The following is a 17,027-nucleotide window of genomic DNA, read 5'->3' as shown; positions in this document are numbered from 1 at the left end:
GACCTGTTAAGTTTACAACTGGAGTCATGTCATATTTATGTTAGCATTACTAAACGTGGGTTTCTACATGCATATTTCATGTAAAGACTTCTTATTTCTCCACTGATAAGTGGAAGCCTCCACTTCTACTGGAGTTATGTGGGCAGTGCCGGGCTACACACAAGGGCACCAGTCCATCTCCATAGTAGAAGTAGACTGATAACACTGAGACTTCCTCTGCATTGCTGACATAACATAAAACACGATCCTACTAGAGTGCACGATAGTACACCTGTCATCCAACTGAAAGTGATGGTAAGAGTTGTTCAGGCTTGGTTTAATGATCTGGATGAAAATATTATATAGGGGAAAGCTTGACCCAGATGACCTCTTAATCATAAGGTATATTTTCATTCAGTTAAAATTACTCAAAACCAACAATAGTGTAACAGGCTTTTCCATATATGCCATAAACCCACTTAGATTTCATTTATAGGCAGTATTGCCCATGCAAGGGTAAACATAACAACAGAGGTGTGGAGTGTACTGTAGCACTCACCTGGCCCATGATATCCCATGTTGTATCCATTGTAGCCATTATATCCATGGAAGCAGTCAGGCATATAGCAAATCCTTCTATGATAGCGGTGGTACAGATTGTTAGCACCCAAGACTGGATATATATGAGCCCCAAAACACCCCACGAGGAGCATCAGCCATCCTGACAATGCCATGTCCAAGAACTAGCCTACTATATATTCTCACAGAGAGAAAAAAATGTATTTATGGCCAAAACGACAACTACAATACTGTTTGAGATATGTTAAAACAAGACATGAATATACAAAAGATCTAAACCCTGTTTTGATTTTTCATTTCAGTCACATCTTGTGTAAAGGCAGAACAACTTCTTGCTCCCTCTGATTTCTCCCCACTCTATATCTCTCTCTTTTTAGTCTCTCCCTCTCTCAGTCTGCCTGCCTCCTCCACCATGTCTGTCTCCCATGTCCTGGACATTTAAGGCCTTCCCCCTCCTCCTCCTCCTCTCCTCCACACTCTCCTCCATGTAGCCCATATGCTCAAGCCTATGATCACACATGCTACTATAATGTACCATTGGAATAATGATATCGTATTTGACAGAAATTACATTATTGTGAGTGTTAAAAAGCCAATATTTAAAATGATAGTGATTTAGGACTATAGTAGGCAATGCTTTTCCTGCCACTTCAAAGTCTGATGTATGTAAAAAAAAATGTGATTGATTTATAGGATATGGCATGCAGGTACTAGAAGGAATGTGAAAAGAAGATTTATTATAAAATAGCTCAACTTTTCTTTTGATATAGAAATATAAGAAATAACTGCCAAAGTACAATATAGCCAGATCTGATAAGTGCCAAGGGTACAATTTTATATTTCGAAACCAAACATCGGAGAAAAGAATGAATCTTGCAGTGACCCCATCTACTCGGGAGCTCAGTGCAGTCTCTCATCCCTTGCCAACACATACATTTAAACAGTGGAGGCTGAACCATGACAGGTCTTCATTGGGTTGAAAAATAATGCATGAACGTGGTCAAAAACAATTGTCATGATTTGAACAAAAATGGCTCATATAAATAACTCTGAAGCTGGTATGGGGTTATTTTCTACTTAAACATTCTCATTTAGACCCCAATCCCACCACTGGTGTGCGTGGCCAAAGAGCTCTATTTTCATGTCATCTGACCATAGCACCCGTTCCAATCAAAGTGCAAATGCGGTTTAGCAAATCCAGGCGTTTACATTTGTTGTATAACATGACAATAGAGCTCTTTGGCCATGCACACCAGTGGTGGGATTGGGACCTAAATGAGAAAGTAGAAGAGAAAAAAAAGACTTACAGTAAAACATGGTGGTGGATCTTTGATGTTATTGGGCTACATTTTTGCTTCCACTGGTCCTGGGGCCCTTGTTAAAGTCAACGGCGTCATGAACTTTACTCAGTACCAGGACATTTTTGCCAAAAACCTGGTTGTCTCTGCCAAGAGGCTGAAACTTGGCCGGAAGTGGATCTTCCATCAAGACAATATCCCCAAGCACACATCAAATCCACAAAGAAATGGTTTGCCAAAATCATAATTTGCCAATTGCCATCTCAGTCTCCAAACTTGAACCCCATTGAAAACCTGTGGTTTGCTTGTTTGTTTTGAAGAGGGCAGTCCATAAGTGGAAGGATATCAAGGATCTGGAAAGACTCCATATGAGGAATGGTCTAAGATCCTTCCTAATGTGTTCTCCAATCTCATAAAACATTTTAGAAAAAGTCTTAGTGCTGTTATCCTCACAAGTTGAGGTATTACTTCTGGGTTTTTAGTTGAGATGGACAGGCCTGTAGGCCTGCCACATCTCAGACAGCTCAGCACCGTCTACAGAGACTGTCAGTCATACAGTAGGAATGCACTCACCATCCCTATGCTGTTAGACATACCATATCTTCCTACATCCATTACAGTGCTGTCCACACAGGCACTGAAAGCAGGCTTTTTAGGTTTTTAAGTTCAGTAAATATTATGAATTTATTAATGAGCTGATATGTTTTTGTCCATTAGACATCAGAGCAGATGTCCATAGAGAGTGGTATTCCCCACAGCTGTGATAACATGCCTATTAGCAGTCTTAATAACCACAACATGAAGTCTTTAAAAAAACATTTCAAAAATGGTTATTCAGCAGTCCCCATTGATTAACTGTTTTTGTTTCCATGTAGAACCCTCTGTGGAAAGGGTCCTACATGAAACACAAAAGGGTTCTACCTGGAACTAAAAATGGTTCTTCAAAGGATTATCCTATGGCGACAGCCAAATAACCCTTTTAGGTTCTAGATAGCACACGTTTTTTCAAAAAGTGTATCATTATTGGCTCCTTCAGTTAGCATTCACGCTGCACATCATTCCAAACAGACTTCTCCTCATATTGAACTTATCACTGCCATGTATTCAACGAATTACAGCCATTCTCCAATGGAAAACATCAAGCTGAGCAAAAACTAAAATCCTTGAGTAAGTGGAATTTTAGATCTGTGTGGCTTATTTGTCTATTAGACTTGGGTTCAAGCAGTATTCGCTTTCTTTCTTTCCTTTGGAGGCAGTGGTGTTGATGGTGGTAGTGGTAGTGGTAGTGGTGGTGTTGGTGGTAGTGGTGGTGATGGTGGTAATGGTGGTGGTAGTGATGGTGGTAGTGGTGATGGTAGTAGTTATGGTAGTGGTGGTGATAGTAGTAGTGATGATGGTGGTGGTAGTGGTGGTGATGGTGGTAGTGGTGCTGATGGTGGTAGTGGTGGTGATGGTGTTGGTAGTGATGGTGGTAGTAGTAGTGGTGGTGATGATGGTAGTGGTTATGGTAGTGGTAGTGATGGTAGTGGTAGTGATGGTGGAGGTAGTGGTGGTGATAGCAGTAGTGGTGATGGTGGTAGTAGTAGTGGTGGTGATGATGGTAGTGGTTATGGTAGTGGTAGTGATGGTAGTGGTAGTGATGGTGGAGGGAGTGGTGGTGATAGTAGTAGTGGTGATGGTGGTGGTAGTGGTGGTGATGGTGGTAGTGGTGCTGATGGTGGTAGTGGTGGTGATGGTGTTGGTAGTGATGGTGGTGGTAGTAGTGGTGGTGATGATGGTAGTGGTTATGGTAGTGGTAGTGATGGTAGTGGTAGTGATGGTGGAGGTAGTGGTGGTGATAGCAGTAGTGGTGATGGTGGTGGTAGTGTCGATGGTATTGATTATAGTAGTGACGATGGTGGTAGTAGTGGTGTTAGTATTGATGATGATAGTGGTGATGTGGTGGTAGTGGTGGTAGTGGTGATGGTGGTAGTAGCAGTGATGGTGGTAGTGGTGGTGTTAGTATTGATGATAGTAGTATTTGTAGTGGTGACGGTGGTACTGGAGGTGATGGTGGTAGTGGTGGTGATGGTGGTAGTGGTGGTGATGGTGGTACTGGAGGTGATGGTGGTAGTGGTGGTGATGGTGGTACTGGAGGTGATGGTGGTAGTGGTGGTGATGATGGTAGTAGTGGTGATGGTGGTACTGGAGGTGATGGTGGTGGTGATGGAGGTAGTGGTGGTGATGATGGTAGTTGTGGTGATGGTGGTACTGGAGGTGATGGTGGTGGTGGTAGTGGTGGTGATGGTGGTAGTAGCAGTGATGGTGGTAGTGGTGGTGATGGTGGTAGTGGTGGTGTTAGTATTGATGATAGTAGTATTGGTAGTGGTGATGGTGGTACTGGAGGTGATGGTGGTAGTGGTGGTGATGGTGGTACTGGAGGTGATGGTGGTAGTGGTGGTGATGATGGTAGTAGTGGTGGTGGTGGTACTGGAGTTGATGGTGGTAGTGGTGTTGATGGTGGTAGTGGTGGTGATGGTGGTAGTGGAGTTGATGGTGGTAGTGGTGGTGATGGTGGTAGTAGTGTTGATGATGGTAGTTGTGGTGATGGTGGTACTGGAGGTGATGGTGGTAGTGGTGGTGATGGTGGTAGTAGCAGTGATGGTGGTAGTGGTGGTGATGGTGGTAGTGGTGGTGTTAGTATTGATGATAGTAGTAGTGGTAGTGGTGATGATGGTGGTAGTGGTGATGGTCGTACTGGAGGTGGTGGTGGTAGTGGTAGTGATGGTGGTAGTGGTGGTATTAGTAGTGCTGGTAGTGATGGTGGTGGTATTAGTAGTATTGGTAGTGGTGGTGATGGTGGTTGTGTGGGTGTTAGTATTGATGGTAGTAGTATTGGTAGTGGTGATGGTCGTAGTAGTGGTGATGGTGGTACTGGAGGTGATGGTGGCAGTGGTGGTGATGGTGGTAGTAGCGGTGATGGTGGTAGTGGTGGTAATGGTGGTAGTGGTGGTGTTAGTATTGATGATAGTAGTATTGGTAGTGGTGATGATGGTAGGAGTGGTGATGGTGGTACTGAAGGTGGTGGTGGTGGTGGTGGTGGTAGTGGTGGTATTAGTAGTGCTGATGGTGATGGTGGTAGTGGTGGTATTAGTAGTATTGGTAGTGGTGATGTGGTAGTAGCAGTGATGGTGGTGATGGTGGTACTGGAGGCGATGGTGGTAGTGGTGTTGATGGTGGTACTGGAGGTGATGGTGGTAGTGGTGGTGATGATGGTAGTAGTGGTGATGCTGGTACTGGAGGTGATGGTGGTAGTGGTGGTAGTGGTGGTGATGGTGGTAGTAGCAGTGATGGTGGTAGTGGTGGTGATGGTGGTAGTGGTGGTGTTAGTATTAATGATAGTAGTATTGGTAGTGGTGATGGAGTACTGGAGGTGATGGTGGTAGTGATGGTGGTGGTAGTGGTACTGATGGTGGTAGTGGTGGTATTAGTAGTGCTGGTAGTGGTGGGGGTAGAGGAGGTGAGGAGGACTTACCTTGGCAGGTCTTGCCGTCGTCCTTCAGCTGCTGACCAGAGGGACAACTGCAGTAGAAGCTGCCGATGGTGTTGCAGCATAGAGCCTCACAGCCTCCGTTAGTCTCCTCACACTCATTAACATCTGACAGGGACAGACAGACGGATCAGTCTCACAGTAGCATACTTAATGGTACCAATGTTACAGAAACATCAATAGAGTACATTACTGTAGGAGACAGTGCTTCTAAATGACAGAGCCACAGTCATGATAAATAACCATGAATTCATTAGCATCATGATTGCTGAGGAAATAAGATTGAAGAGTGAGAAATAACCTACAAGAAATGAAAGCAGTGTTTGTTGTTATCCTTGAAATTAGAAAATATCTGATGGGTTAAGTGTTTCCTTTTGTTTAACTAAATTGGAAAATTACACACAACATCCATCATTATGTTCTCCCCCTAACGGGACATGTAATAACTGCCAGAACACCAGCTAGTCACTGATTAACTAACTTCCCTCAACCACAAAAGTAGAAAAAAAGCTTTCTCTTTCATTTCATGTCAGATAGAGTTAAACTCCAATGTCTTCCATGGATGAGTTTGGGTCTGGTTTGTGAGGTTTGGAAGAGCTGCTTCAAAGCTTACAGAAAGTCATGACAACACTAATCAGGCCAGTTTCCATCTTTAGGCAACATATTCAATCTCCAATGTAAGAAAACTGACTCTCTGTAATCCAATGTGGCACATCAGATTTGTTTAAACAATTATTTATGATATTAGCCTAATATGTCTAGTTTGACTTACCAACCTTACTGTGAGTTTTCATGTAACTCAACTCTCTGAGATGTGTTTCAAATATATGTCATAGTTTGAATGTAACCACAAGCTTTCAAGACACCATCTTGGTAACCATAAAACCCCTGCCAGCGCCTTCATCAGCACATGAATAAAGCACACTGGTCAGATGAGAGAAACTCAGAATTTCAGCCAATAGAAACCAGACAACCAGATAGTCTGCCAATCACATAATGGCAATGCAATGCGCCCTTAAAAAGCAACCATGTTTTCATCTCATCTATATCCCTTACACAGCCTGTCAGAGCTGTCATTCAACTGACCACATGTATTCTCTCTCCACTTCACTGTATACACACACTGACTCAGATCCGGATCAGGTACTGACAGAAACCCAATCTATCTTTAGCTGGAAAAGTGAACCTCCAAAGGTCATACAAATACAGTACAATCAGGGTATTGATGACTGTAAAGTAATATAACTGTCTTCAACAGGACTGCTTTTCTTTCTTCATACCATTGAAGGAATGCTACAGTGCTGTGAAAGAACGGATGAGTGGGTGATGAGAGAGAAAGGGGGAGGAGGAGGAGAGTATTTGCTTGGCACTACTAATCATTTTATAGCCCACTCTATGTCCATAAACAGAGGAGAGTCATGGAGTGATTCTGGGACTGCCAGAGGAAATGGTGGTGAGTTGTTTTCCTGTTTCAATGTATATTTAGTGCAGTCAGCCACCGCCAGCACTAACCAGCCAATTACAGACCTGGTATTTCTCTCCTAGTTTACAACGTCTGGACATGTAAATGCCAAACACTGGGCTTTATATTCCCCATTCACCAAATATCAAAACAAATGCCTCTTCTGTAGTTCTACTAAGCATATACGGTGGGGATGATTTTCCACTCAGAGTAAAATTCCAGGGGAATAACACATTCCTGTCTCCTGCCTGTGAACAGAATGTGACCTGAACGTGACCTGCAGATCAAGGACCTGGCTCCGGGGCCCTGGGGAAGTCCTGGCTGTTTTCATGTCCGTTTCTACGGGGTCAGGAAGAGTGGGGCTGGGGGGCTGCATCCTCCCCCTGAGGACACACACCTGAGTGGCTCCCAGGTTTCAAGCTGGGTCAGAGTCCCGCTCATGTGTCATTCTGCTCAATGGGAAGGAATGCTGAATTGCCATGGATCAAGTCCCACAAGGTCACAAGCTTTCCTGTCCTCACAGTGAAGACAGAATGGAGAGGGGAAATGCTACCAGTACTGGATAGAAATAAACAGCCAGGCCCGTAATAGATACTAACTAGAGTATGCTAAACAAAAATGAAAGATATATCCTAATTGTGAAAGAAAAATGAGAGAAGGGAGAAGCCAAGATGTGTCTATGGGAGAGTTTGTAACCCTACGCCGAGACATGTATTATTACTATTCATCACCAAGAACAATGATAAAGACTCCCTCGGTGTCAAAACAGGTTCCCACGATGATTAACCCAGTGACCTCTGAAATCATGAGTGGGTCGCCTGGTGATTGATGCACAGGCTACACCCTCACCTGACTCCAAGCGACAGCAGTGGGACGCTCTTGTCTCCAGTGCTGGTACAAGTAACCTTAATCCATATTGAACCCACATTACATCTACATTGTCCCCCAACCCCTTCATCCGTATCTGGTACAAGAAAACTCAAACGCAATGGACTACTGTCCTGCACATTTTCTGACCTTTTAATATCAAGAGTTAAGTTGAAGACTCAAGCTACTTTTTCTATACCCCTGATATCTGTCATGGGGGTAAAGTATTTATCATTTCTCCAGATGAGTTACTCTGATGTTGGTGTGAGTTGCAGTAAACTCTGTTCCTCAAGTAAAATGTCAATATCCTTCCATCCAGTCCCTGCCACTGTGTGGACCTCCATAGAGTCAGAGCCACCAGTCACATAGCCTCACTCTATTATATTACTGTAGGACAAGCTGCCAATGTAAAGGAAAGGGCTGCATTTGCTTTATTACTCTTTTCTCTCAGGAGGTAATTGGAACGGTTCATTGTACATATCATGAACACCGAGCCAACATAATTTACCCTGAATCCGCTCCTATAACCACTACTCATAGTTTTATTACTGATGAACCACAGCTACTTCTACTACAATCACTGTATCTCTACGTTCTGTAAGACAAAGCAGGCTGTCTGAGGGTCAAACTGACTCACCAAGCAGGCAGGCAGGCAGGGAAGAATACACAGCTATAATTACACGTGATGGATATCTGTGTATAGGGGTAGCTTGTAGCATAATGACAGAGTGACATGAAATCTGGACACCAATACCCAATAGTTAACCCCAGTCTCAAAACATCCAGTTTGTTTAGTCAGAGGATTCTGAATGCTCAGATGACCAGCCCACTGTCCAGAAGGGTATAAATAAACCTGTTTCTGATGCACAGGAGCACATGAATGTGTGTATGTCCACACGTACACACACACACACAAACATACACATACACAAAGGCCTGTGTTCTCTGCTCTAGCTGTCTATTTAGCTGGTTCTGATCAGAGCTATCCCTACACAGTGAGAAGGCCTCACTGAACTGTCCATCCTATGGTCCATACCATATAACATTTTAACAGGCCACCAACTGGACCTTCAGTGAGTCTGTCCTCCATATATTCATGGCCCATTTATTCTTACTGCCAGTTAACGACTGCTGGCACTCACCCAGACACACACAGCAGCCCCCAGAAAAAGCCCCCAGATCATATCACTGAACATCTGCCCCTTCACTGTGTCCAACTCAGCAGGATATCTATACATTATACATATATACAATCACAAGCCAGGACTCACATTATGTGCTGCTTTGTCAATTACTACTAAAGTGAAAACACACCAGACAAATATAAATTGTGTATTTCCCAGGAATAAATAGTCAAAAAGAAGAGAAAACAAACACTCTTTAACTAATAGCTACATTCAAAAGAGATTTGTTATGAACTCTGCCACATGTAAGAACTGGGTTACATTCGTGGGCTGTATTGTGTGACCTCCTGTGATAAGGATTACCACCACTGTTCCCGTGGGGCCTGGGTTAATGTCTGAGTAGGACTGTAGGGGTGTAACACTAACACTGCACCGTACTGCAGCCTGATCATATCTTGGTCACTGCCCGGAACATTAGAACATTGATCAAGAGGAAGCCACAGATAGCCCTGGTCTGTTTCCTCTTATGGTCCAGATCTAAAAACATGCTGCTTTCATCTGCCTGACTGGGGTCCCCTCCTTTTTTGCCAGAGCTGCATTCACCAGGGGACAAGCTAAGGTGAAGCCTGGGACACCAGCTCATAGGCCTCAAAAAGGAAAGGTCTGGGAGGCAGGATATTAAAACTGATGATGACTTGAGGATATTGGAGAGTTATCCCTGGACTAGGTCAAGTATTTGAACAAGGTGAATTAGAAATACATGTTGTTAGATCATATTAGATATGACCATAACGAACCTCAGACGAACCATCAAACAGGTAAAGCATCAATACAGGACTAAGATTGAATCCTACTACACCGTCTCTGATGCTCGTTGGATGTGGCAAGGCAGAAACATAAAACTTTTACCTTATCATAAGTAGACATAATCCTTCCAACAGAAATAACATTGATCTTTAATTAAATGAGTTGACTCTTCACATGGGATGATTTCACTGAACAAAAAAACGGAATATTGAATGATCTCCAATGATCCATCGCATCTCCCAAAAACATTTTCAACATACATCTGTAAAATGATAGTCTAGAAACTAAAGCTTTAGTCTAGAAACTAAATATTTGGTTGTCTTCCTCTCAGGCTTCCATGTCTTCTCCCTGGACCTCCTCAATGTCCACCTATTGAACATCAAACACTGAGGCCTCATCTTCACTGTCACTTTCCAACGTTTTTGAGGATGGCTCATTGGCAAACGTTGGCACGACTGCCATATTGCATCTCCATCCCAAAGCCCTTGCTTGGAAGTGTATTTCGCCAGACTGCCAAGAACCTTGCCCTCATCCAGGCCACGGTAGTGATGACACCATATGCCTTGTTGATCTCTGCACCAGACAGGATGCTCTTGCCAGTATACTTGGGGTCCAACATGTATGCTGCAGCGTGTATGGGCTTCAGGCAGAACACTTCACGCTTTTGATGTATTTCAGAACTGCAGTTTCCTCTGCTTGGAGCAACAGTGAACTGGGCAGGGCAGTACAGATTTTTTCTCTTACATCTGCAAGCAGAGTCTGAACATCAGACAAGATGGCATTGTCTCCTTCAATCAGTGCAATGGCTACTGCTATAGGTTTCAGGAGTTTCAGGCTTACCACTCTCTCCCAAAATACATCATCCAGGAGGATCCTCTTGATCGGCAGACTGTGATATGGCCATTTCTTGGAGAGACTCCTTCCCCTGCTGGAGACTGTCACAACTTGCAGACTTGTTTTCGAGTTGCTGTGCGTTTTGTTGCCAACCTATTTTGCTACCTGACAACTTTACGGTTTTTACTTTTTAATTACCGTTTATATTTTTGTTTTTTTTCCTCAACTTTTTCACTCCAGACGCTTTATCTGGACACGATTCATCAGGACCTCCAACAGCCGAAGCTAAGTAGTAACATTAACATGATGCCTTCTAATTGCAGTCGCTGTACTCGCCTTACGGCGAGGATAGCTGTGCTACAAGCCCAGCTTCAGACGCAATCGTTAGGCAAGGGTAATTTCAGTGTAGGAAAGGATGAAACAGCGTCTGTGCCACCAGTAAGTACAGATAGTAGTATAAATCCCCTGGCACAGTCCCTGCAGCCAGACAACTTTCTCACGGTTTCTGGAAGGAAATGCTGTAGGAACGCTCAACCGGTGTCGCTCATTCAGCCGACAGAAACATTCAACCGGTTTTCCCCACTAAGCAGCGGGTTGGAGTCAGAGGCCGAGTCCTCTCTGGTCTCTACTCCTCCCGTTACGGGGTCTGAGACGCCGAAGCTTCCCACCATTAGCTCTGACAAATTGAAAACTCTAGTCATTGCCGACTCCATTACCCGCAGTATTAGACTTAAAACGAATCATCCAGCGATCATACACTGTTTACCAGGGGGCAGGGCTACCGACGTTAAGGCTAATCTGAAGATGGTGCTGGCTAAAGCTAAAACTTGCGAGTGTAGAGAGTATAGAGATATTGTCATCCACGTCGGCACCAACGATGTGAGGATGAAACAGTCAGAGATCACCAAGCGCAACATAGCTTCTGCGTGTAAATCAGTGTAAATCAACAAATAATCTGCTCAGACCCCAACCAAGGAACATCAAAAGTCGTGCTATAAATTCACAGACAACACAAAGATTCCTTGATGTCCTTCCAGATTCCCTCTGTCTACCCAAGGACGCCAGAGGACAAAAATCAGTTAACCACCTAACTGAGGAACTCAATTTAACCTTGCGCAATACCTTAGATGCAGTTGCACCCCTAAAAACTAAAAACATTTCTCATAAGAAACTAGCTCCCTGGTACACAGAAAATACCTGAGCTCTGAAGCAAGCTTCCAGAAAATTGGAACGGAAATGGCGCCACACCAAACTGGAAGTCTTCCGACTAGCTTGGAAAGACAGTACCGTGCAGTACCGAAGAGCCCTTACTGCTGCTCGATCATCCTATTTTTCTAGCTTAATTGAGGAAAATAAGAACAATCCGAAATTCCTTTTTGATACTGTTGCAAAGCTAACTAAAAAGCATCATTCCCCAAGAGAGGATGACTTTCACTTTAGCAGTGATAAATTCATGAACTTCTTTGAGGAAAAGATTATGATTATTAGAAAGCAAATTACGGACTCCTCTTTAAATCTGCGTATTCCTTCAAAGCTAAGTTGTCCTGAGTCGGCACAACTCTGCCAGGACCTAGGATCAAGAGAGACGCTCAAGTGTTTTAGTACTATATCTCTTGACACAATGATGAAAATAATCATGGCCTCTAAACCTTCAAGCTGCATACTGGACCCTATTCCAACTAAACTACTGAAAGAGCTGCTTCCTGTGCTTGGCCCTGTTGAACATAATAAACGGCTCTCTATCCACCGGATGTGTACCAAACTCACTAAAAGTGGCAGTAATAAAGCCTCTCTTGAAAAAGCCAAACCTTGACCCAGAAAATATAAAAAACTATCGGCCTATATCGAATCTTCCATTCCTCTCAAAAATTTTAGAAAAGCTGTTGCGCAGCAACTCACTGCCTTCCTGAAGACAAACAATGTATACGAAATGCTTCAGTCTGGTTTTAGACCCCATCATAGCACTGAGACGGCACTTGTGAAGGTGGTAAATTACATTTTAATGGCATCAGACCGAGGCTCTGCATCTGTCCTCGTGCTCCTAGACCTTAGTGCTGCTTTTGATACCATCGATCACCACGTTTCTTTTGGAGAGATTGGAAACCCAAATTGGTCTGCACGGACAAGTTCTGGCCTGGTTTAGATCTTATCTGTCGGAAAGATATCAGTTTGTCTCTGTGAATGGTTTGTCCTCTGACAAATCAACTGTAAATTTCGGTGTTCCTCAAGGTTCCGTTTTAGGACCACTATTGTTTTCACTATATATTTTACCTCTTGGGGATGTTTTTCAAAAACATAATGTTAACTTTCACTGCTATGCGGATGACACACAGCTGTACATTTCAATGAAACATGGTGAAGCCCCAAAATTGCCCTTGCTAGAAGCATGTGTTTCAGACATAAGGAAGTGGATGGCTGCAAACTTTCTACTTTTAAACTCGGACAAAACAGAGATGCTTTTTCTAGGTCCCAAGAAACAAAGAGATCTTCTGTTGAATCTGACAATTAATCTTAATGGTTGTACAGTCGTCTCAAATAAAACTGTGAAGGACCTCGGCGTTACTCTGGACCCTGATCTCTCTTTTGAAGAACATATCAAGACCATTTCAAGGACAGCTTTTTTCCATCTACGTAACATTGCAAAAATCAGAAACTTTCTGTCCAAAAATGATGCAGGAAAACTAATCCATGCTTTTGTCACTTCTAGGTTAAACTACTGCAATGCTCTACTTTCCGGCTACCCGGATAAAGCACTAATTTAAACTTCAGTTAGTGCTAAATACGGCTGCTAGAATCCTGACTAGAACCAAATATTTTTATCATATTACTCCAGTGCTAGCCTCTCTACACTGGCTTCCTGTCAAAGCAAGGGCTGATTTCAAGGTTTTACTGCTAACCTACAAAGCATTACATGGGCTTGCTCCTACCTATCTCTCTGATTTGGTCCTGCCGTACATACCTACACGTACGCTACGGTCACAAGACGCAGGCCTCCTAATTGTCCCTAGAATTTCTAAGCAAACAGCTGGAGGCAGGGCTCTGCCTACCCTTGTCAGAGACGCAAACTCGGTCTCAACCTTTAAAGGGTGTGTCACCTGAGTGGGTTGATTCACTGATGTGGTCATCCTGTCTGGGTTGGCGCCCCCCCTTGGGTTGTGCCATGGCGGAGATCTTTGTGGGCTATACTCAGCCTTGTCTCAGGACGGTAAGTTGGTGATTGAAGATATCCCTCTAGTGGTGTGGGGGCTGTGCTTTGGCAAAGTGGGTGGGGTTATATCCTTCCTGTTTGGCCCTGTCCGGGGGTGTCCTCGGATGGGGCCACAGTGTCTCCTGACCCCTCCTGTCTCAGCCTCCAGTATTTATGCTGCAGTAGTTTATGTGTCGGGGGCTAGGGTCAGTTTGTTATATCTGGAGTACTTCTCCTGTCCTATTCGGTGTCCTGTGTGAATCTAAGTGTGCGTTCTCTAATTCTCTCCTTCTCGCTTTCTTTCTCTCTCTCGGAGGACCTGAGCCCTAGGACCATGCCCCAGGACTACCTGACATGATGACTCCTTGCTGTCCCCAGTCCACCTGGCCATGCTGCTGCTCCAGTTTCAACTGTTCTGCCTTATTATTATTCGACCATGCTGGTCATTTATGAACATTTGAACATCTTGGCCATGTTCTGTTATAATATCCACCCGGCACAGCCAGAAGAGGACTGGCCACCCCACATAGCCTGGTTCCTCTCTAGGTTTCTTCCTAAGTTTTGGCCTTTCTAGGGAGTTTTTCCTAGCCACCGTGCTTCTACACCTGCATTGCTTGCTGTTTGGGGTTTTAGGCTGGGTTTCTGTACAGCACTTTGAGATATCAGCTGATGTACGAAGGGCTATATAAATAAATTTGATTTGATTTGAAACATGATGACCTCGCCACCCCAACAGGTGTTGCTGGGCAGCTTCAATGTGGTGCTCTTATTCTTCTCACTTTGCTTGGTTAGGTAGATTGCTGCTATAACTTGATTACCCTTCACATACCTAACCAATTCCTTGGCTCTCTTGTAGGCTGTATCCATTGTTTTCAGTGCCATGATGTCCTTGAGGAGCAGATTCTATGCATGAGCAGCACAGCCAATGGGTGTGATGTGAGGGTAGGACTCCTCCACTTTAGACCAAGCAGCCTTCATGTTCACACCATTGTCTGTCACCAGTGCAAATACCTTCTGTGGTCCAAGGTCATTGATGACTGCCTTCAGCTCATCTGCAATGTAGAGAATGGTGTGTCTGTTGTCCCTTGACTCTGTGCTCTTGTAGAATACTGGTTGAGGGGTGGAGATGATGTAGTTAATTATTCCTTGAACATGAACATTCGACCACCCATCAGAAATTATGGCAATTACAGTCCTCTCTCTCTATGATTTGCTTGACCTTCACTTGAACTTTGCATCCAGCAAATTAGTAGATAAAGCATGTCTGGTTGGAGGGGTGTATGCTGGGCGAAGAACATTCAGAAATCTCTTCCAATACACATTGCCTGAGAGCATCAGAGGTGAACCAGTTCTATACACAGCTCGAGCAAGACATTCATCAGCATTCATCTGACTACGTTCCTCCATTGAGTCAAAAAAACTTCTGATTCCAGGAGGACCATGAGCTGTTGCTATCGATAAGGTGTCTGATTAATCATTTTCAACTCGAATAGAAGTAGAGGGACTGTTGTCAGAGGTTGCTTGTTGTGAGCGCTGAGGGAACTTTATGCACTTGGCCAGATGATTCTGCATCTTTGTTGCATTCTTCACATATGATTTGGCACAGTATTTGCAAATGTACACAGCTTTTCCTTCTACATTAGCTGCATTGAAATGTCTCCACACATCAGATTTCCTGTAAAGATTAGAAAAAATGAGTAAAATAACCCAAATATACAATTCCATGTACAGATAAATAGTTAAGCAGTTAGTTTAAACAACTCCTTTGTAAGATAAATGTTTTAAAATGAAACATGTATGGAAACAGGTGAATAACACTCCTCAGTTAGCAGGCTCAAGCAAGCTAAAACCAACATGGTTGCAAATATTAACAAGCAGAAATTGTTAACAAGTTACAAATTATTTAAACACACTTTGCTGTAGTCTACTATTTACCAGTTAACAAAAAATAATGTATGTCCTATAAAATATATTCACCTAACCCAGTATTGTCATCAAAACATACCAGAAAACATGTAGTCCTTGGTTCAGACAGTGTAGTAGTGTGGGCTCAATAGCATCTCATTAGTGTGCAAGATCTTGAGAATCAGCTGTACATGTGATGGAAGAGTGCACTGCACATGTGATGGAAGAATGCACTGTGCTTGCAGAGTGGCTGCAATTCCATTGAATTGGGGATAGTTTAACCAAAATATACCACAAGACCTAGAATTTCCTTATGTGTATCCCACAAAAAAAGGTGCACTGTTATAAACTAACTTTTTTGATAAATTGAAGCAAAATTCCCAGGCTTAACTTCCCATGGAAAATTTCCATAAAAATTCCAGAAATGTATCCTACTCATCACTAAGCTAAGGACCCTGGGACTAAACACCTCCCTCTGCAACTGGATCATGGACTTCCTGACGGGCCAGCCCCAGGTGGTAAGAGTAGGCAACAACACATCTGCCACGCTGATCCTCAACACTGGGGCCCCTCAGGGGTGCGTGCTTAGTCCCCTCCTGTACTCCCTGTTTACCCATGACAGCGTGGCCAGGCACGACTCCATCATTAAGTTTGCTGACGACACAACAGTGTATTGCCTGATCACCAACAACGATGAGACAGATTATAGGGAGGTGGTCAGAGACCTGGCAGTGTGGTACCAGGACAACAACCTCTCTCTCAATGTGAGCCAGACAAAGGAGCTGATCGTGGACTATAGGAAAAAGAGGGCCAAACACGCTCCCAAAAACATTGATGGGACTGAAGTGGAGCAGGTTGAGAGTTTCAAGTTCCTTGGTATCCACATCACCAACAAACTATCATGGTCCAAAAACACCAAGACAGTTGTGAAGAGGGCACGACAACACCTTTTCCCCCTCAGGACACTGGTCCGCAGATCCTCAAAAAGTTCTACAGCTGCACCATCGAGAGCATCCTGACCGGTTGCATTACCTCCTGGTATGGCAACTGCTCGGCATCTGACCAGAAGGCGCTACAGAGGGTAGTGCGTATGGCCCAGTACATCACTGGGGCCAAGCTTCCTGAAACCCAGGACCTATATACTAGGCGGTGTCAGAAGAAGGCCCAAAAAATGGTCAAAGACTCCAGTTACCCAAGTCATAGACTGTTCTAGGACCAAAAGGCTCCTTAACAGCTTCTACCTCCAAGCCATAAGCCTGCTGAACAACTAAACTAATCAAATGGCCACCAGGACTATTTACATTGAACCCCCCCTTTGTTTTTACACTGCTGCTACTTGCTGTTTATTAACTATGCATAGTCACTTTACAAATTACCTCGATTAACCTGTACCCCGCACATTGACTCTGTACCAGTACCCCTGTATATAGCCTCATTATTTTTATGTACATTTATT

The 17,027-nt window shown here is 43.8% G+C and overlaps 1 protein-coding gene across 2 annotated transcripts in view; it reads right to left on the bottom strand.

Moving 5' to 3' along the window:
* The window catches only part of LOC112215667 (multiple epidermal growth factor-like domains protein 6), a 96,806-nt gene that overhangs the window by 20,815 nt on the left and 58,964 nt on the right, over nt 1-17,027 (bottom strand). Inside the window, exon 5 of one of the 2 annotated variants that reach the window (XM_042296179.1) lies at nt 5,371-5,493. In XM_042296179.1, coding sequence (XP_042152113.1) covers nt 5,371-5,493 — 123 coding nt within the window. Of the gene's footprint in view, nt 1-538; nt 924-5,370; nt 5,494-17,027 lie in introns of those variants that run through there. The other variant, XM_024374886.2, reaches the window with a different exon arrangement.

The sequence above is a fragment of the Oncorhynchus tshawytscha genome, linkage group LG02, assembly GCF_018296145.1.
Source record: "Oncorhynchus tshawytscha isolate Ot180627B linkage group LG02, Otsh_v2.0, whole genome shotgun sequence".
Classification (NCBI taxonomy): domain Eukaryota; kingdom Metazoa; phylum Chordata; class Actinopteri; order Salmoniformes; family Salmonidae; genus Oncorhynchus; species Oncorhynchus tshawytscha.
The sequence above is the reverse complement of the archived record's forward strand: the minus strand, read 5'-3'. Positions and strand labels throughout refer to the sequence as shown.